Consider the following 21,104-nt stretch of genomic DNA (forward strand, 5'->3'; position numbering starts at 1 on the left):
ACATTAAAAAAACCTTGTCAAATAAAATATAAGGGGTAACACTGTTGTTTTTCATCTGTCGTCATGAAAAACCCATAAGGAGTAACACTATCGAAATGTATCGAATAAAACATAGGGGGTAAAGAACCAACACAATAGTAAACCCTGACCTGAATAGGAAACAATAATCCTAAAACCAAAGCCTAGAACCAAAAACCAAACCCTGAAACAAACCCTAAAACCAAACCCTAAAACTTAACCAAATGGGAAAACAAAAACAAAGGCCTAAGAAGAAACACAAAGCCCTTTTTCAAACCCTGGAACCAAAAACCAAACCCTGAAACCTGATCCAAAGAGGAACCCTAATCCTAGACCCCGCGATTACTTAATAATAATAAGTCTAGTGGCTGGTGAGCATCCTGGAGGCAGAGAGGGATCTTTTGCTGCTGACGGGTGTCTTCTTCAAGGTGCTGTTAGCAAACTATAACTGGCTGGGACTGAGTTATAAGGTCAGCAACAACCACTCAATAGACTGCATCTGAATTTGAATGCTCAGCAAATTACAGCAACATTCACACAAACACTCTCTCTAATATAATACTGCCTACATGCATCACTGTAAGAGACAAGAGGTTGAATATAGGCCTGAATCCATTATTTAACTGCTACATCTAATTGAAAAGGCTAGTGGTTTATAACGGTAGAGCGGAAAATAGACACTAAGTCTGGACCACATAGAGTACCTGAACCCTAAATAGGGATCTACTACCAACAGACGTCACCAGAGCAGTGTTTCTCAAAGTTGGAGGGCGAGGGGGGGGGGGGTAATTGTATGTAGTGCAGGGGGAAAGCTCAATGACCACAGATAAAGGCCAAAGATGACCATGAATATGATGTCCAAGGAAAAACATTCATATGATGGATCAGGACAGACATTATTATGATGGCCCAGTACAAACTATTGTAAGATGTCCCATGACAATCAGAATATGATGGCCAAGGGCAAATAATTATATGATGGCCCAGGACAAACGTTTATGTGATTCCACAGGTCTGAGTTATTTTGACCTGACAAAGCAAGTTTGACAACCCCTGGACTTAAGGATTGGTAAATAATTAGCAGAGGGATTTTATATTAAAACGTGACTGATGAACAACCGGAGACAAACACACAGACAGATGGATGCATAATTAAACAAACAGATGACTTTACTAACAGTTACCAACACAATCATTGAATTCGTTTTGAATCAGACTTTATTGTTATACACATGCAGCTATACATTTATGAAAAGACAGGTATTGGTTATGCAGAGCCACACACCACGTACTGCTGTTACCCTGGATACCAGGTCAATAGTGGTGGGAAGAGGAAGGCACAGTATCAGGATGGAAATGGCACATAAGAGGATAGAGGAGCATGTTGTTTCATAAAAGCGGTAAGAGGCTAAAGCGGTTCTGAGAGTTTACATGCGTGAGTTAGCCCAATGCTAAATGATTGGTTGCTTAAGTTGCATTGGATGAGTGTGCTTGTCAATCAAACCACACACACACGGCGCACATGTTGGGATTAAAATGCATAACATGGATACATGGAGACAAAACAGTAACTGGTGCATTGTTAATGTTGCAAAAGTAACTTTCATATTGCATCGAGATGGGAAAATAGAAAACTGGGGCTTCTTAACAAATTGAATGGCAAACCTAAAGAAAAGAAACTGACATGGACAGTTTAAGAAATCAGTCCAAAGAACCCCAATACCCAATGCCACAATCAGCCTTACCAACTCAAGGCACACAAATCTTTACATATGCATGGTGATACGCACACACTCACACACACACACTCACGCAAACACACACACAGGAAAAGGTTGAAGTAAGGCTTGAGTTAACCCTGCAGCGACATCACAGAAGCTGATGCTGGCATCACAATGGAGACTCCAAATGTCAGATCTACAAGCCCGCTTATTGTGCCATTTACAGTTAGCATACACATAGCACTGGTATATATGCTAGTTGTAGGTTTTTAGTGACCTATTGTTTGAATCTTTGTGTTTAGCTTTGAGAATGACCTCATGAACTTTATAGCTCTTATCGATTTGAACCTTAAAGGAGTATGTACAAGGTGCTGAGCCTACTTCCCAATACGATGATACCAGTATATATAATTTTCCTTATCCCTACACAATATGCAAGAATACAGTTTAGTAAATGACTACACAGGATTCTAGTAAAGATACAGTATGATACAAAGACATACATGAATACATCACATCATTCAAAATAAAAACAAAACAATTCTTAACACGGCATATACAACAAGGAGTGCATTACAAAAGATTTCAGATTGGTTCTGTATGGACAACCGGTATGCTCGCTGAATTCTGGTCAACGACTTTTAGACTTTTTTTTTTTTTCAATGGGTGCATCGGTCAACATATTTAAAGGCAAATGCAAAACACCCGAAGTCATTTTGGGTTTATTTCTGTTTCTGGATTTAATGTGAAGCAGAGTTAAAATAAGTGTGCTTAACCACCACCATGGAAAGTGGCGACATATCTCTGGGTTCCACATGACTAGAAAACAACAAACCTCCAAGACGGCTGAACATCTGACAGTCAGGATGGCAGCTAAAGCAAGAAAAGGGCCTATTGATATTTTACACCGGAGAGGTACAACGCAGGAATTACTAATTCCTTCCAGGTGTCAGTTCGAAAGATACAGGAAAAAAAAAAAGAAAGAAAAAAAAAGATCTGCTCCTTCCCTGTGTCATCCTTCAGACATCAGAGTCGTTGATAATACAAAAATAACCCAACACAAAGATCCTATAAAAAAGATAACTGGTGTAGTTATTGAGAGGTCGATTAATACGAGCGGTCTGGTAAATGGTTAAAAAGCGAGACTGTGCTGTGTGTGATGTACGGAGGGGAGGGCCGTGTCTGGCCTCAGTGGTGCTCGTCCTCCAAGTGGAAGCTGTTCCTGGGAGACGAGAGGAGCGGCTGGCTGGAGCAGTTCGTGCTCTGGCTCTTCAGGCTCTCCGTGGACTCGGACGAACCTGGGGGGGGGGGGGGAGGAAGGCGGGGGGGGGGGGGGGTCCATGGGTGAGTAACGGTGGTAAAGCAGCGTGTGCGTGAACGCGTTATAGATACGAACGTAGGTGACCCACTGAACCGAACACCGACACAAAAATCAAAAGCATAGTGAGAGCGAGAACCCAGTGCAACCATGGCACACAAGCCACATAATGGGAAAGGGTGAGAACTTTGTTTAGGAAACCAAAAGAAAAATAAATAGAGTTTATTTTTCCCGCTGAATGAATAAATCATAGTATCCGAAAAAACGAAAAGAATAAACTATAGGATCGGTACACCAGCCAACCAGGAGAGAGAGAGAGAGAGAAAAAAGCAGCAGAGAACAGGAAAGGCCTACATACCACAGCTACTCCTCCATACCAATGGAGCAGGCATCAGGACCTATGGCTGCCCGAGGTCAGGGTGAGAGACCCACAGGGAAAGATAGATAGAGCGAGAAGAGGGAGAAGATGGCAAGGAATAGAGATACAGGGTTAGAAAAGCACACAGGTTGGATTCAAAAGCCCAGTAGGGGGGAAATCTCGTATAGAAGAGAGATTGGATCAGGATGGCAAGGAATAGAGGCACAGGGTTAGAATAATCACACAGGTTGGATTCAAAAGCCCAGTTGGGGGGAAATCTCGTATAGAAGAGAGCAATTTAAAACTCCCAGCATTGAGTCGCCGGCCCATGAAGACAAAGGTATTAAAGCAACATCAGACACTGTCGGAAGGAACCAGCGTAGAGATGGGCGCGGACGTTGTTACGGGACTAACTTGCAGGTGTTAGGCCAAACCATTGGAGGTTGTCTGCTGCTGGAAGCTGACAATAGGATGTGAATTTTGCAGCAAATGTCTGCACAGTAGAGTACACCGTGACTTTTGCATGCGTTGTTAGAGAGTAACCTGGGAGCAGAGACATGGTACACAAGAGACATCAGCCATACAGGTATTAACTACACAGGGAAACAGTGGAAGAGACTTTGGGGGAAAATATTAAGACAGTTATCCAGTAGAGACACGTTTTCAATATGCATATTTTTTTTCAATGTATGGGAAACCCTGTAGATCGCGGACAGATAAAATAATTGTTACGAATAATGAACCGCCCAAGTAAAGTTTATTTGTGGGGAAACACTGCATAAATTGGGGGCTGGAAAGAACCGCTTGTTAAAGTAGGGCATCTTGGTAAAATAGATCGATATTGAAATATCGGATCTGGATTACTTTTTCAAATGTTTCCCGGAAGTCAGGGGGCGTATGACGCTAGTGACACACAACCAAATGCAACAGGTCGTTACCATGAATCATACTAAGGATTTCTCTAGGTTTGAAACTTGTTGGAACCAATTTCATGTTAATGTTAATGTTACACAGTTCTCGTTGTTTTTAGATATTTTCACATTGTAATGTTACTTATTATACCATAAGGTACAATAGAAATTGTCCAACAGCAGGCTGTTTGAATCCTTCCGCATTTAGCCAGCAGAGGGCACTGCTGCCAACTAGGTTTTCCCATTTCTTCAATCTTCATTTCTCCCCTTAGGAGTTCCTATCTTTTAATAAGGGTGAATCTGAGCTTGACTTTCGTCTGTCTCTCCTCGCTCTATGACGACCTTCTGCAGAGCTGATGTTACCTGGCAGGGAGAGGTCTCCGGGCGGGTCGCTCTCCGTCTTGGTCAGGCTACTGTGTTCGCTGATGCAGTCCTCGAGGATCTCCTCTCGGGAGTGAGGCCGCTCCTCCTCCTCTTCCTCCTCTTCCTCCTCCTCTGCAGTCCCCAGCAGTGAAAGGAGAGGGTAAGGAAGGGGGGGTCACCATTAGTGTCAGTTTGAAACATACAGTAGGAGGAGACGTGGGACAGCTGCCGAAGGGAATCATTTAGACTGCTTGAGTGCATGGAGAGGCAGGCTGGGCAATATGGAGCTTCTGGGTTGGATAAATTATAGTTTTACGGGATTATAGTCTAAGACTATAGTCTTAGAACATCTAAATAACTGATCAATACTAAGGCCACTCGGCAAAAATAATAATTTTAAGTACATGAGGATTTAGCGGACACCAGATTTTTATTATTTTATAGACTCTACCCTTCGTGTTTGTATTGAATGCCTCATTTTCTGTGCCAATTCAATGCATCAGTTTCCTCATTTCATAAATTCAAGACTAAAAATACGACGAATCCATAACCGTATTTCACACCGTAGCCACACTCCACTTGGACGACGGAAGAATATTCAAGGGTACGGGACAAGGGCCTACGTCGAGGGTAAATACACGGACCTAACGGGGGGAATCGATTCTCCGTGGGCAAACCAAATCCACAACTCACCGTCGTCCGGGGACAGCGACTCGGCCACATCCTCCACGCCCGTGGCCTGGAAACAAAAGGACATCAGAAATTAGCACCGTTCCGACCGGGTGAAAGCGAAGCCGGCCAGAGGAAGGGTCATAGGGTGGAGACTCGCCTCGGTGGGAGCGGGACTGCTGGACAGCAGCGGGTTGGGCTGAGCGTCGGACATCTCCGACAGCTTCTCCTCGTCCTCCTCTTGGATGGGAGAGGACGGGGACCTCAAGGTGCTGCTGGAGGGAGAGGAAAGTGTTCATGACTCAGCGAACAAAGATGGTTTCCGGCGTAGAGGGTTCTTACTAAAAACGATTTTTCCCACTCAAGGGGGAATTCTACTAGAGGACGGATTGCTTAGAGTCCTCCTGCATCCTTACTACTCTGTCCTGTAATCCACTGATGTGGAAATTATCAATATATTTTGTATGAATCGTACATCATCAATTGTACAGCTTTTAAGCAACATTACAGTATATATAATTGATCCATTGTCATAAATTAATTCAGTTATACACTTTCATAGCATTTGTTTATGCTCTCATGGCAAAGATATGAACAGAACTCGATAATTGTTGTGCGTTACCCAAGAGCTTATACTTATGACAGAGATAATACAACTTAAAAAATGTATTCAGGATGGTGCCGTGGCTAGGGTGTGGTGTGGGAGTTTGGCTCCCAGCTGCAAGGACTAATTGGATCCCCAATGTCATCCATCTGTATGCACTAAAAGCCTCTGAGTCGCAACAGTAAAGTAGTCTAGCCAACGCCGTCTCAGACTCCAAGCCAAGAGCAGCTGAAGAAGAGAAGGACAGGGTCCCCGCTGTGACCCGGTGCGTGCATGGGATGGGTGGTTGGGGGGGGGGATTACATGTCTGGAAACGTGACGACTGTGGCGGCGGCGGCTGCTGTGGATTACCTACCTGTCTGGGGACTTGCTGACTTTGCTCTTCTGCAGACTGCCGCCGTCGCTGAGATGCTCCGGGGAGCTGAGGGCTCGGCTTTCGCCGCCGCCGCCGGAGAAGTTGATGTCGTCGTAGAGCGGGGCGGACGGGTTGGCGGGCGAGATGGACCGCAGGCCGTTCAGCGCCTCCAGCAGGGAGATGGGCTCGAAGCCCGGGGGCACCGAGTCGGAGCTCTGCTAACACACACACACACACACACACACACACACACACACACACACACACACACACACACACACACACACACACACACACACACACACACACACACACACACACACACACACACACACACAAATTTAATGACAGTATCAAGTTAAATATTTTGAGCATTAAGATAAATATTCCGATCATTTTAAATTTTCAAACCAATATGATTCCCTATTTAAATTAATATAAATTCCTCCAACATCCGATCTTAATAGCGACTGAAATGGCTTGTGATGTAAATGTGGAGGCTATTTGAGAAATGCGTCCGGTGTGAACCAGAACTCAGATCCACATACGGAGTGCTCGTCGTGGTCCATCGTCTGGGCCAGCACGGGGCTGAAGGAAACGGGCGACAGTGCTCCGGGTTTCTTCCGCACCGCTCGGATCTGCAGCAAGGCTCGGAACGCTGGGAGAACCCACACATCGGAAACATCGCTTCAGTTCACTCCAGTTAAAAGTTTCAACGCCCATAATGCTTTGTATTAAGTAATACCGGGACTTCCCCGTTAGTAAGAACTGGATGAATAATAGGGCTACAGTTCACTGAGCCACTGAACGTAATTATCTGCAATCACACAGAAACCAACATAAAGGGGACCGGCGTTTCAGTAAACAAGCTTTCAGAATGCTCGACCGCCTCTTGCCGTCCGCCACACTCACGCAGTCGGCATATCGGACAGTTGTTGGCCTGGTAACGGAGCGTGTCGGCGCAGGAGTTGCACAGACAAAGGTGCCTGCAGGGCAGGATGAGTGTGTCGCGCAGATCCGAGAGACACACCACGCACTCGTTGCTGTTGTCGCTGTTCTCGTCGTCTGACGGCTGAGGGGGAGGGGGAGGGGGGGGGGAACGAAGGAGACGGTGATGTGCCGACAACCCAAGCACCAAACAAACGCATGACTGAACCGTTACTTTAGATCATTGGACGATATGGAATAGACTGCACACCTTTGTTTCCTGGTTATTCTTGTTCTCAATGCCGTAGATCTCCTGGAGCAGGTAGCTCACACGGTCGACCTGTCATGTGCGATGATTAATCAGTGTGTTATCGTTGGCATTGAGTATGACAATGAATGCAATCGTAAGTATACATTTGTAGCCCAATACAGCTTTAACCTGCCGTGGTTAAAAATAACATTGCAGTATATTTCATGTTCAGACAACATCAACGGTATCTAAGTACTTTCAGCTGACAAGAACCAACTTCCAATCATAGATTATAAGGTGCAAAGGAGTGCTTCTTAATTAGCAGTTAGCTCCCGTGAGCGTTGACACACATTTATAATAATGGTAATACTAGGGTTTTTCAAAAGCGACAAGCAGGATTGGCCGCATTTGATTTCTGGCCTAATTTAGGCTTTGTTTCATTTGTATTCACTTGTCTGACATATATTCGTACAAATGAATGACATGATTAGACTAAATGCAAACATAACTAATTAACCAAGCTGATTAAACAAACCCACAATTTGCTTCTGTTTCAGGGGCTTGACAGAGAAGCTGCCATCAACATGCTGAAAGATAAATGGATTTGAGGTCAGGGAACATTGAAATGTTGTTCAATTGATAGTTACAAGGAATTCATTTTTTCTGAATTTATAAATAGAGTACACTTACTCTTTCAAACGCAGCAAGGAGTACATGGGCATGGCCCAAGCAATCTTGAAAGAATAACATAGGAATAGATTAATGTTTCCATAAAGCAAAAGAACCTCAATATTATAGTGTAAGAATTGTATACTAATACTTGACATGAAATCCTGTTATTTAAATGCATTACTTGTACTATTCTCACTTCTTACCATCCCCTTCATCCACCACTGCCTGGATGACCATTGGAAATACACCCCGGTCTAGGTCAAAGTTCAGCTGTGGAAAATTCACAAAAAACATTTCAAGATTAAATAGGGTATAACATTGTTGGGAAAAAAATATAAATGTTGCTTTCGGTTACGTGAAAAGATAAGGCAGTTGGACAGGAACTATGTGTGCATATATATAGTCAAGATATTCATGTGTATTTGCGGATCTAGAGCATCTATCGCAACCAGGTTGGGTACATTAGGCAAACAATTACATCTTCTTCTTTCCAATCGCTGAAGTCTATTTTGAAAGACGGCATGGAGAACTGCTGGCTCACGCCTCGTTTGTAGTGTACAGTTTCGGACACCAGAAGCGGACTCTTTGGGTTGTACCTGCAGGTAAAATCAAACAAATGAATAAGATTACCTCATAATAACTCAATAGTTAGCTTTGTTTTTCTGTCACCCATCATTCAAAGTTTTTGTTTCATTACAAAAAACGATCTCTGCAAGAACCTTTTCAAGTTTCTAGAAAATATCTAAATGTTCACACAATATACCACGCAAATAAAAGGAACTCGAAAATGAAACTATACTGTGTACAGGACATTTTTGTAGGCGAATAAAAGTAGTTGCTTTTTAAGCAAAACTCTTACGCGGCCATCCCGTTGGAGAACTCCTCAAAGGCCTGGCAGTACAGCGTGATGGCGACACGGGCATCAGCGTCGAAGGTGAACTCCACGCCATAAAGCACCTTGGGCTTTGCCTCCTCCTCCGTGGGCGAATCCGCATCATCTTTGTACCTGTAAGCAGTGTCCGACATGATGGATATCGTACCACGTGAGGACGAGCCATTGAATAACCCGGGTTGATGTTGGTTGAAAAGAAAATTACATTTTACTTGGGTAAAAAGGTCGTTTTATCTTTACCTGACTAAACGCAGAGAATCCTTCCTGATGTTGACCAGACTGCGTAGAGTTTTCACCGGCTCATGAGGAGCTGGGGTAACGTATGGAAACTGAGGAGAAGAAAATCTATGCTTTTAATATATATAAAACAGGATAGACAAGCCTGATTGAACAAGATTGATTGAATGATTAACTTAATTAATCCCTCGAGAAGGAACAGGACGTAGTCCAAACAGGACGTACAGATTGACTCCACAGACACGGCTCTCATAAAGGCAAGGAGAGCCACAGGGGGCAACAGCACAGACATTTCATGTTATAACAAATACAAAATAAATAGGCAGGGAAAAGCGTGACAAAAACATGCTTCAGGACATCAGTAGCCCTAACCAAAACAACAAGAGAACCACATTCAAGGGAGTCTACATCTTTAAAATGAATAAATAACCACTTGCATAACCAGATTGGTAGATGATTTGATAGGGGCAAACAGCTAGTTTGCCGCATCACTCGGAAAGTTTCCCTTTCCGAGTATAGAAAGTATAGAAATGACTCATAGAATGGGGAGAACCACAGGGTGATTTTAAAGAGAAGCCCAATTTCAAAACGACGTCTCACCTGCACAGGCCTGTTTCCAAGGAAATTGAGGTCCATGTTCTCTCCAAAAAGGTAGCCTTCTGGATGTGGTGTGTCGAATTTCTCCCCTCCCATGAAGAAATGGCTGGCAAAATAATTCCCTGGAGGCAATAGTAAAACAAATACAATTTAAATGTGCCATGCATGTCATGCATCAAGTAAACCAAATGGCTATATAAATATGACAACATAATATGATCAAAGCAAAATTTGAATTCCTATTTAAAGACCCAAAATGTGAGAGGAGAAACAACCACTTTCTGCTTTTTCTTTATTGATGCTGAACAAGAAATACCGATACAGTGTAGTTGGTTGTCTCTTATTGAGAACGTTGTTCACTACGCCAATCATTAGTCTCTAATAGACAGACATCGTTACTTTGTTGAAAGTCCTTGTTATTAATTGAAGGACTTATAATCTGCATAGGCAGTGACATTGGTCATATCTCCGAATTTGAGGATTCGTGCAGTCAGGATTGTACCCGTATATCATGTTTCTATACTATACCATACAGCACCTTTGTCACACACTGCGATGCTTCCATGGTGTCTCCATAGAAGATAATGAAAACCCCATGGGATTACTTCATCAACAATAACAAATATCCTAACCGAATGGATACCCAGGACACGAACACAAATAAACAACTTGCATGAACTGATTCTCTCCCCTTGTACTGTTATTGTGGAGTCCATGGGCTCATTTCCGTCACAGATCACAAACAAAAATGTCAGCGTTAACGCAACATGATAGGTATGCCAGGACAGCTTTCTTTTAAGCAACACGGTCGGTTCATTACCTACCTGATTTAGGTGGAAATCGGTATGCCGAATTGGCTTGGATATCTATATCCTCAACTCCGGCGATTCTACGACTCAGGATGGACCCCATCTTCTTCGCTAACTACAATTAGCTAGCTTCGCAGCTAACGCCAGTAACGCTTTAGCTCAGTGATCACCGTTACGTTTGCCCCCCCCCGATTAACAATGTCGCTGGTACGCACGGATGCCACGTTAGCACAGAACCCTGTACAAACAATGTTAATGATAATCAAACATTTTAAGCGATCACTTTGACATCAGATGACGCTCAGGAGATCGCAGTACACGCAAGCTGGCTGTTGTTATGCCAAGGCTGAGCTACCGTAACAAGAAGTGGATCTGATTGGCTGTCCCGACGCAGACAGATTCCACATTCAGGGCGTGCGATGTTTTCGGCACACTGCCCTTCTGTGTAGTGGATACTTTTTTATGGTGATTGTTTGCCCATGCCAGAGAACTATTGCATTACAGTAAGCCTATATTCTTATGACATAACTTCTTGACGGTATTGCACTACATAAGCCCATATTCTCATAACATACCTTAATAAAGTTATTGCACTACAATAATCCTATATTCTCATAACATGCCTTCTTGAAGGTATTGCACTACAAAAAGCCTTTGTTATCCTAACCTACCTAATTAAATGTATTGCACTACAATAAGCCTATATTCTCATAACATACTTGCTTGAAGGTATTGCACTACAATAAGCCTATATTATCATAACATACCTAATTAAAGTATTGCACTACAAAAAGCCCCTATTCTCATAACATACCTTATTAAAGTTATTGCACTACAATAATCCTATATTCTCATAACATGCCTTCTTGAAGGTATTGCACTACAAAAAGCCTTTGTTATCCTAACCTACCTAATTAAATGCATTGCACTACAATAAGCCTATATTCTCATAACATACTTGCTTGAAGGTATTGCACTACAATAAGCCTATATTATCATAACATACCTAATTAAAGGTATTGCACTACTATAAGTCTATATTATCCTAACATACCTGCTTGATGGTATTGCACTACAATAAGCCTGTATTATCATAACACTCCTAATTGAAGATATTGCACTACAATAAGCCTATATTCTCTTGAATGTATTGCAATACAATAAGCCTATATTCTCATAATACATACCTTCTTGAAACAATTTTTTTGGGCAGTTTGCCACAAACAAATGTTGGTGGCACACACACACACACACACACACACACACACACACACACACACACACACACACACACACACACACACACACACACACACACACACACACACACACACACACACACACACACACACACACACACACACGCAACCACAATATTGTTTGTACCACTATCAGCACCAGGTGGATTTTTTTTCCTCATCATCAATCATTAGCTACCTGGCATACAGTTGAATGTACAGAATGATATGGAGTTCCTGTCCATTATTTTAAGATTGAAAAAATGTAGGCTACATATATTTTTTTTGTATTATTATTTATTAATTACAGATTAAATTGAATAGAATACATTAACATGCACATATTTTCGAAATATACAGATATTCGATGATCTTCATATCAAATTATATATCGTCCATATATCTTTTGGTAAAATGATATTTGGAGCGTGTAAGACCGTGATGTGGAGCCCATGATTAAGGATGTGTATTTCACAGTTAGTCCGATGTTATAAACTAGGCTATATATAGTAAAGTACAGCGTAATCTTCAGTGCTCCTAATGAGATTTTCTCTTTGCTGGCGGAGGTAACGGTGAAGAGTTTGGATTTTTTTTATTATCCAAACGCACCCATAACAGATATGTGCTGATCAACATAGAATAATACATAACATCATAGGACACGGTGGTGCGCTCTTCTGCTGGGTAAATCCGCTGAGTAGATCAGGATGACGTCAGGTGTAAAGCCCCTCTCCACGGATGTTTACTCCAGAAAGATCTAGCTTCTAGCTAACGCCAGGCTACACAGCCCCCTAACTTTCGGGTAGACCGCGGTTTTTGCCACCCTTTGCGGGAGGTGAATCTTCAATCTGTAAGTTGTCATTCTGATAAAAAAAAATATACAATGGCATGTGCGTTTGACCCAGTGAGATATTTATATGTCTGTAGACAAACGTAGTCTGCTAGGTAGGTACTGTCATGCCTGACGATCGTCTTCACAAGCTAGCTCGATGTTGGTTGCCATTGATAAGCAAATATCCTTTTCTAAATATTATAAATATTAATTACTTAAACTTCAACCGTTATTTCTATACTTGAATGACACACGACGTTCGCCTTTCGCGTGGTTCATTTACTGGTGGGATGGCTCACTGAAGGACACTGATTTAGACTCAACACGAAGGCATGTGTTGGTGATCTCACCATCACACATATAACGTGAGGACAAGCAGCTGTTAGCCTTATCTATCGATCTATCTCTCCATCTCCATCTACCTCTATCCATCTCTCTACCCCTCTAGCTAACCTTATATCCATGTATCCATGAATCCATCCATCCATATGTTTATCTATCCATCTCTCTGTGTCTCTTATGTAGCTATATCTTGCTCTCTTAAACGTTTGCTACTGTATAACTGCGGCCAACCACAGAGACAGATTAACCACTTAAGACGCTACAGATAGACACCATTGCGTAACGCATTTGCGTACTGGCGCTGAACTGTGGCAGTGAGCTATCGAGGGTCAACGTTATAGTTAGTTATCCTGCTGGTTAATCAATGCACAAAAGCAACTCCATAGTCTTAAGTGCGACCTTAAATATCAATTGTTTATAGTTTCTATATTTGGTGTCTAGTCTGCCTAGTCTGGTGTTTCTTTTTTTAGTACAAATGTTACCTTTGACATTTGCAATATAATCATATATTGGGGCGTTTCTGTTGTGCAATTTTGGTAAATTATTTAAGTTAGAATGAAACTATCCTGGTTGGGTTGGAAATGTGCATTCAACCTAACCAAATACAAACTGTACAACCCTATACTCTGTAGTAGCCTCCCCCACATCTTTTATAAACCCTTGCCTTAGTTTATATGAAGGAACAAGGAAGCGATACCGTAGTTTTTCTATGACATACTATTCTCATATATTTCACAGTCAATCTTTGTTCTGCCCAGGGTGAGTGTGTCCCAGGACAGTTGTGCGTCGGCTTTCATCTCCAGTCCTTGCTCCATTCAGCGATCCGACATGTCCAGTGACCCCCCACCTCCCTACCCCGGAGGCCCAAGCGCCCCAATCATTGAAGAGAAGAATGGGATACCTGTTGTTACTGGTAATTTGGTTATTTTACCATCTAACATGTGTGGTGTTATAACATAAAACAGTGCTGATGGACTTTGACCCCCTTAAACCACACGATGTCTATAATCTAGTTTCATTTCGACGTTGGATTGAATAGTCCTTTATTCCGCGTGCCTACATGTTCATCACTACTTCCTTGTACGTGTCTTCCATCTCTGAAGCAGCTCCGATGGCGGCGGCTCCACAGCAGGGAGCAAACCTGCCCCCGGACTATGGGCCTCCCCCCTATGAGGCCTCGCAGCCTGGCTACATGCACCCTCTCGGCCCCGGTGAAGGCCCCATGCCCATGCCCATGCCCATGCCCCCGCCAGGTACCCCCTGCCTTCTCTGCCTGCCTCTGTGTGTGTTTTGACCAGGCAATGCGTGAGAATATGATATGAAGTGGCTGTTTTGTTCTTCCCATGCAGGAGTCTTCTACCCACCCGGTCACTTTCCTCAGCCCATGCCAGGCCAGTTTGGCCCGGGTCCAAGTCACATGGCCGGTCACACGGCCACCGTTCTGTCGCCCCCTGGTGCGGCTACCACCGTCACCGTCCTGCAGGGGGAGATGTTCCAGACGTCCCCGGTGCAGACGGTGTGTCCACACTGCCAGCAGGCCATCATCACCCGCATCACCCACGATGTCGGCCTAATGAACACCCTCTTCTGCCTGTTCTGCTTCTTTGTGGGGTAAGTGATCCAACCCTTTGGTTAAAGTCATGATGGGAAATTAGCTTGCATGAGTGTTGAAGGATCCAGGCTAATTGTGCGTAAAAAAGACGATTCGCGGGACAAAAGATGCAAGGCCCCATCCGCACGAGCTACAAATATAAGACTCAAAAGACTTTGGTTCAATGCCATCTACGCCAGAATAGAAGTGCTTCGCTGGAAGCAAAGGAGATCAGTCGTGATACCTCAATGCTAAATATAACTGTGTGTTCTGTCAGTATATATTATACTAAGTAAGTATACCAAATATACAACATTTCTCACCAGCAAATATGCCCCTGAAATTGTTCAATATTTAGGCTAACACTCAATAAAAAACGCGTTCTTGTGTCTGAGATTATTGTATCCTACCTTATCTCCTAAGGTAGCTTCACTAAACACTGTAGATCTTTCCTGTTTTAGTTTCCAGAGTTCTAATCGTAACAGAATTGTTACTTGACAAATACATAGATGCACATTCATAATGCAAGAAGCCCTTTGGGATTAAGCCACGCAACTAAAGAGCATATACAAACTAAAGGCCTAAAAAACATAACAAGAATATATAAGCACACCACACCAAGTGCTCTAATGGACATTGCGGTGTTGGCTATTGGGGAGTCTCACAAATCAGACTTTACATTATATCTAAAAGGTCTCCCCCCAGAGGTTTTGCTTTAACATAGATGGAACGATGGGTCCGAGATATGGTTAAGGGGGCCCTTGCGCAGTCGGCCATTAAGATTGGGCTCAGGATGGACCTTGGTTGAGATATGACCGGAGGTATTACATTCAATTATAAATGGTGGATCGAATTTTTTTCGATTCGCTGTGTTGCTAGTCTACTTACTTTATAAACAAGGAAATTAACTTAAGTAATTCAATCTAGATTGGCCTCATCCATTATGCACAGGGTTTACCAATTAGTAAATAGGCTACTCAATTGGGGAATCATTTTTCCCTTTTTACATTAGCTATTCAATATATAACCTTTTAATGTTTAAGTGCTATTTTAACTGCAGCATATTCGATTTCAAATGTTTCCAGTTGAGTTCCATGTTTATTTTAAATGTAATGACAAGAAAAACACCCGGTTGGATGGATGACCGTTAATCAATAACATCCATTTCGGATTCCAGTGTAAGGGATTAAGATGACATGGTCCACTGCTCCTAAAAAAACGAGCCCCAAAAACTATTTTTGTATGTATCCAAATGATATTTGCTGGTAAAACATCTGTGTTCAAGCGACTTCAGTGAGTCGTCTTCTCTCTTGTGTCAATGATAAATGTTTCCTACCCCTAGGTGTGATCTTGGCTGCTGCCTGATTCCCTGTCTGATCGATGATCTCAAGGACGTGACACACACATGTCCTTACTGCAAGGGCTACATCTACACATACAAGCGTGTCTGCTAACCACCAACAGCTGCATGCTGCAGACATACCAATATGCACCGAAAAAACGCACGGCTCCTATTGGTCGGTACGGGCTTATTTCTCCGGCCTATCGCTGTGTCCTGTACTTCCTTTAACCCCCCCTAACTGTAGTTTGGTTATTAGTTGGCCTTGTCTTTATTGTGTGATGTGTGCATATATATGTATATGTATAAAAAAAAAAATATATATACATATATATATATATACACACATGCATATGCACACATGAATATAGACACCACACACACACACACACACACACACACACACACACACACACACACACACACACACACACACACACACACACACACACACACACACACACACAGTCTCATTACTAGACTCTCCATGTATAGACATGACGTTTCCACTGTACACATCTTAAACTGGGTAACCAAACCTATGAGGCATAACATCCACCAGGAAAAAAAAAAAAAAACGTTACAGAAGTGTGTTGTACAGAATTGTCCATGGTTAGGAGAAGACTCGCAATATGCATTTATGAAGAAATATGTAAGGATAGAAGCCTCAGCTGGAGGGAAGCTGTGAAAATTGTCACTTTATTTAGTTCAAAGTATCTGTGAATCTCGCCAAGAAGGCACATTTATATTGAATTCACCAACGCAGGGTCAGTAATGCGTTGTATTTATTTTAGACATGTTTATCATTTGAACATGTCATTTTGAAGAGTTGGTGTCTGTATATTTTTGTTCTAATTCACCTAGTCTTTCCTGTGCAATAAAACATGTATAGTTTTTTGAATGTCAGTGAACTAACACTAAAACATTTATATCCGTCTTGGTAATACGATTTACGCGGTGGTTGATTTCATGGCATGGATATGTGACTTGCATTGCTTTTCAATATTGAATGTCAGTTGAGATAACTCTTCAGATAACGCTGTTTACACTTATAACCCCCTTCATTTTCAAATTGGTGTTATTTCTAATGTCATTTTATAAAGTGTTAAGGCTCTCAGTGAAAATCTACATGTCGCACATTTTTAAAATGTTTGCCAACACATACCTTTTTTTAATTGACAAAAATCTTCTCGGTTGATGAAGGAAATCAGTGATGTGCTATGCCTTTTATAGACGGCTTTGAATGCAGTAGTAACAAAAAATAACATCTGATATTAACTAGCGTTTGGCTGAGAATTGTTTCCATTGTTCAGAAGTGGATGAAAAATAACCATGTACATACAGCTAACAGACATTTCGTCCGATCATACGGTTTCATTACATTGTATTACAGGAGACACTACATGCCATTACCGTTATAGTGTGTGCTCGGCCCAAGTCTGCCTGCGGAGCATTCTGTCATGCTAACACTGTTCAAGATATGCACCTATCCAATGTTCAATCGTTCTCATTAGGATGTTGCTTCAGAAACATTAACAGCTTAACTAGATAAGTCTACAATGATTAAATGAGAAATTATATAAACCTGTCCCTGAATATGGGGAGGGTGGGGGACAGTGCTATTATGGGTCTGTAAGCCTACAGAAGTAACATGAATCAATTGCATTGTTGCACGTTTTAACTGCCATACTAACACATTAACGACGTGTAGGCTTTGATAAAGTAATGTGGCAACAGTACAGACAACTACTTAAAAAAAATGAAATACTATCAGCCATAGAATGTCCATTTCTAATCGATGAGAACATGGCTGCCCAATTTAAATGACTACTGGTAATCCCTAGTTTAGTATGCTTTTCAATAACATGTGATTTCAGGCGAGCTGCGATAGAATAGCATTTTCATCCGAGGGATTGCACTGTACTTTAAATAAAAAGCACTGTATGTCTTGTATTTTGTGGATAACTGCATTTATCTCTGTGATGTGGATAACTGAAATCAAGCTGTTTGACTGCTACAGGTACTATTTTATCAATAAAAAATCTGAACATTAAAGCTGGTACTTCCTTTTATTTTCAAAAGGCATGTCCATGACATCCCAAAATCAATATTAGAGTATAAATAACACAAAATAAAGCGGGTGAATGGGTTGTGGAAAAGTCCATAGTCAAAGGTTTTTACATCAGTTGTGCCAAACAATGCAAGCAGATCAATCTCTCCACCGATGGCCACAATCGATATTGCAGCATTTGTAGAATGTTGTCATAGGTTCATCTGCCGATCTGGTCTGAATCTGCATGAAGTATGCCCGAAGATGCCCGCACCTCGGACAGGTTTCTGGGAGGAAAGATAGTACACCATATATGAAAAAGGATTCAAAGAGTTCCCTACCAAAAGTTCATTCGTTCTAATTACATCACCGCTTTATTGTGTTGAACTGAGAGGCGTTATGTACGTATAACTCGTATCTATGTTGTTCTTGTCTGATCCATACTTACAAATGTGCATACTATAAACCAATGGGGGCTTGGGCGTAAAAAGGGTGGCCACGATGGATGAGGCACTTACCAGGAGTAGAGTCCACATTTTCCCAAGCTGCGGCGCCACCAAGAACATCGTCGACTTCTTTAAGTTTAGGATAATTCCTGTTGTTGACCTTCGATGGAAAAATATGTCCAACGCACACATTTAGGCTATGGCTTTTCAATGTTGACATTACCAAAAAAGTAAAATACAATTACACTTTGTAAACTTGACGGTTCACTGTGAATTATAAAGCAAATACTTGACTGAAATATTTGAATATTTGACAATAACGGGATGGCAATTTGACAAAGTTTACCTTTCTTGTGATATTGTGTACGTAGGGGCATGTGTTGCAGGCGAACCTCAGGCACTTCTGTCCCTCCTCGACGATCAAAACATTCCCACATGTGGGACAAAAAAGGAGCATTTTGCAAATGGTGTCTTCCAAGAACAGCTAGACAATGACAGTTTAACTCATTTGAATACAAGGGTTGCTAATGTTGGCCAGAACAACGCCCCAAATGCTTTTAAATATATGTTTTAATAACTTCGGCATGTAAGTCTGGACGTCAACCGAGAGGCGGAAGCGTGGCGGAAGTGTCCGATAGGGTGCAACTTTGTTTCATGCTCGTTATGAAACAATGAATTATGAAGACAACATACTGATAACGTAGTAAAACAATAAAGTACATAAATATAAATGCATACATATATGTATATATTTATTGGACGTGATATACTTAGAATATTGTTTAACTTTACAGCGAACAACAACGTGGGATACAAGTAAAAATGTCGTGTCCCCATGAGCTATAGTTTGTTTCCCTCCGGAATGATATTTTTAAAGGACACTCCTCTACCGTGGACTGGTTGTTGTATTCCTGAATCTGATTCAATGCATAGATTTATGTAGTATGGCTTTATTTCTGTTAAACACTTTTTTGTTTTGGTCGTAGAGCTGAACAAACATAACACACATTACAATTTGTAGCCTAAACAGTTTTTATTTTGTTCTAGTGAATGAAATCTCAACCGTTCACAATAGGACCTGTGGTGAAAGTCTAATGCAAGACGATGATGGAGCAGGATGAAACCCCTGGAGATGTTATACCTTCTGTAAAAGATGAAGAGATAGAAGAAGAGGTGGAGACGACGGAATTAATAGATGATGAAGAGGAAGACGAGGAAGCACTCCCCCACTCAGAGATCTTGGATATTTTCGAAGAGGGTCTTGCTCTTCTTGTGCAGGATCCTCTACTTTGTGATCTTCCAATACAGGTAAGCTACAAACATGACAGATAACATTGCATTCGTTTTCTTAGGTTTGTTAACAAATATGTTATCTCCATTGTAAGGTGACATTGGAGGAGATTAATTCGCAAATCGCTTTGGAATATGGCCAGGCGATGACTGTCAAGGTTTTAAAAGCAGATGGAGAGACCATGCGTAAGTTTCAATACAAAACAACTTATGTTGTATCCTGTCATGACTTTAGACATCATATTGCCCTACAGACAGCGTAGCACATCAATCTTGCATATTCATCATCTGTAGAGCTCAACAGCTACTTGCTTTGTTTAAAAAAATACGTTTCTTCCTATTAGCTATAGTGGTGGTACAGAATGCCAGTGTGCTGGATCTTAAGAAAGCCATCCAGAGGTTCATGGAGCTCAAGCAGCAGCGTGAGGGAGGGGTGAAATACGTTAGCTGGTATGCACTCCATCCAATAACAAATAGCCGACAAGGGTCATTGTGTTTTTTAATTGATATGTTGCCATTCCGAAGTGACTGACATTGTTTTTATCTTATTTTACAGGAGATATGTCTGGAGGACTTATGCTTTAGTATTCCAAGGGGAAAAGATGGAAGATGACAACACAAGACTAAAAGAGTAAGTGTAGAAGTTATCTGATACTCTCAAATGTCAAACTTTTGACTATGATCATAATTGTCTTTTGTCTGCATTTCTTTCTTTAGCTACGGAGTCAGGAACAGAGATGAAGTAACGTTCATGAAGAAGCTCAAGAAAAAGTAGCCTGTTGAATAATTGCACCGGTGAGACCTAACATTGGAAGGTGTGGTAAATAGCAAGTACAGCTTGCAGACTTTAATCAAATGCTGTACGAGAAAACATGTTGACTGACTTTTGGTAAACCTTTATGTTAAACAGTCCCTTTTTTGGGGCATTAACATGTAATAACATCATAGTGTTAATACTTTTACAGCAAATGTACATCTATTTGTTGATCTCTATGAGAGCCTATATTCATGCAATATATTTTTTATATTAGATTTCTTGATTACTTGTATTTGAATATGAATAAACCATACATTTTATAAAAACATACATTTTTGTACAATTATTCTTTAAAATGATCCCCTTTAGTATTTCAAAAAATTTGAGTTGACTTGACTAAAATGATTTAAGGTTTAATGCTGGTTAGTTTATCATATGGCAGCCAGTGGCCTTTCTGTGATAAGTCATGAATTAGCATTACTCAATTATTATAAGGATGACAAATTAAGTCAGATTTT

The 21,104-nt window shown here is 41.5% G+C and overlaps 4 protein-coding genes across 14 annotated transcripts; 2 read left to right on the forward strand and 2 right to left on the reverse strand.

Moving 5' to 3' along the window:
* Positions 1–1,213: 1,213 nt before the first annotated feature.
* On the reverse strand, positions 1,214–11,083 carry mgrn1b (mahogunin, ring finger 1b). 8 transcript variants are annotated; one of them, XM_030338747.1, is made up of 17 exons: positions 10,717–11,083; positions 9,896–10,014; positions 9,299–9,387; positions 9,026–9,172; positions 8,645–8,762; positions 8,370–8,436; positions 8,185–8,228; positions 8,034–8,081; positions 7,516–7,584; positions 7,230–7,389; positions 6,866–6,975; positions 6,318–6,532; positions 5,519–5,630; positions 5,383–5,428; positions 4,690–4,821; positions 3,830–3,958; positions 1,214–3,037 (listed from the first exon to the last, which is right to left on the reverse strand). In XM_030338747.1, the coding sequence occupies exons 1-17, from the start codon at positions 10,802–10,804 to the stop codon at positions 2,928–2,930; spliced, it is 1,803 nt and encodes a 600-aa protein (XP_030194607.1). In that variant the 5' UTR covers positions 10,805–11,083; the 3' UTR covers positions 1,214–2,927. The 8 variants fall into 8 exon arrangements, with proteins under 8 accessions (XP_030194607.1, XP_030194596.1, XP_030194582.1 ...); XM_030338736.1 differs by having other exon boundaries at positions 6,318–6,535; XM_030338722.1 differs by having other exon boundaries at positions 5,519–5,633; positions 6,318–6,535.
* A 1,409-nt stretch (positions 11,084–12,492) lies between these two features.
* Positions 12,493–18,098, forward strand: cdip1 (cell death-inducing p53 target 1). Of its 3 annotated transcripts, none has more exons than XM_030344548.1 (5): positions 12,493–12,789; positions 13,872–14,026; positions 14,217–14,366; positions 14,463–14,724; positions 16,047–18,098. In XM_030344548.1, the coding sequence occupies exons 2-5, from the start codon at positions 13,942–13,944 to the stop codon at positions 16,156–16,158; spliced, it is 609 nt and encodes a 202-aa protein (XP_030200408.1). In that variant the 5' UTR covers positions 12,493–12,789; positions 13,872–13,941; the 3' UTR covers positions 16,159–18,098. The 3 variants fall into 3 exon arrangements, with proteins under 3 accessions (XP_030200408.1, XP_030200427.1, XP_030200419.1); XM_030344567.1 differs by having other exon boundaries at positions 14,220–14,366; positions 16,047–16,318; XM_030344559.1 differs by having other exon boundaries at positions 12,514–12,789; positions 13,852–14,026; positions 16,047–16,318.
* On the reverse strand, positions 18,094–19,193 carry polr3k (polymerase (RNA) III (DNA directed) polypeptide K). The gene is made up of 3 exons (XM_030344579.1): positions 18,886–19,193; positions 18,612–18,699; positions 18,094–18,380 (listed from the first exon to the last, which is right to left on the reverse strand). Exons 1-3 carry the CDS (start codon positions 18,994–18,996, stop codon positions 18,253–18,255), a joined length of 327 nt encoding a protein of 108 aa, XP_030200439.1. The 5' UTR covers positions 18,997–19,193; the 3' UTR covers positions 18,094–18,252.
* A 214-nt stretch (positions 19,194–19,407) lies between these two features.
* Positions 19,408–20,916, forward strand: snrnp25 (small nuclear ribonucleoprotein 25). Of its 2 annotated transcripts, XM_030337807.1 has the most exons (6): positions 19,408–19,481; positions 19,615–19,847; positions 19,925–20,015; positions 20,174–20,279; positions 20,386–20,460; positions 20,547–20,916. In XM_030337807.1, exons 2-6 carry the CDS (start codon positions 19,644–19,646, stop codon positions 20,602–20,604), a joined length of 534 nt encoding a protein of 177 aa, XP_030193667.1. In that variant the 5' UTR covers positions 19,408–19,481; positions 19,615–19,643; the 3' UTR covers positions 20,605–20,916. The 2 variants fall into 2 exon arrangements, with proteins under 2 accessions (XP_030193667.1, XP_030193660.1); XM_030337800.1 differs by having other exon boundaries at positions 19,414–19,847.
* Positions 20,917–21,104: the final 188 nt, after the last annotated feature.

This window comes from Gadus morhua, chromosome 2 (assembly GCF_902167405.1).
Source record: "Gadus morhua chromosome 2, gadMor3.0, whole genome shotgun sequence".
In the NCBI taxonomy this organism is placed as follows: domain Eukaryota; kingdom Metazoa; phylum Chordata; class Actinopteri; order Gadiformes; family Gadidae; genus Gadus; species Gadus morhua.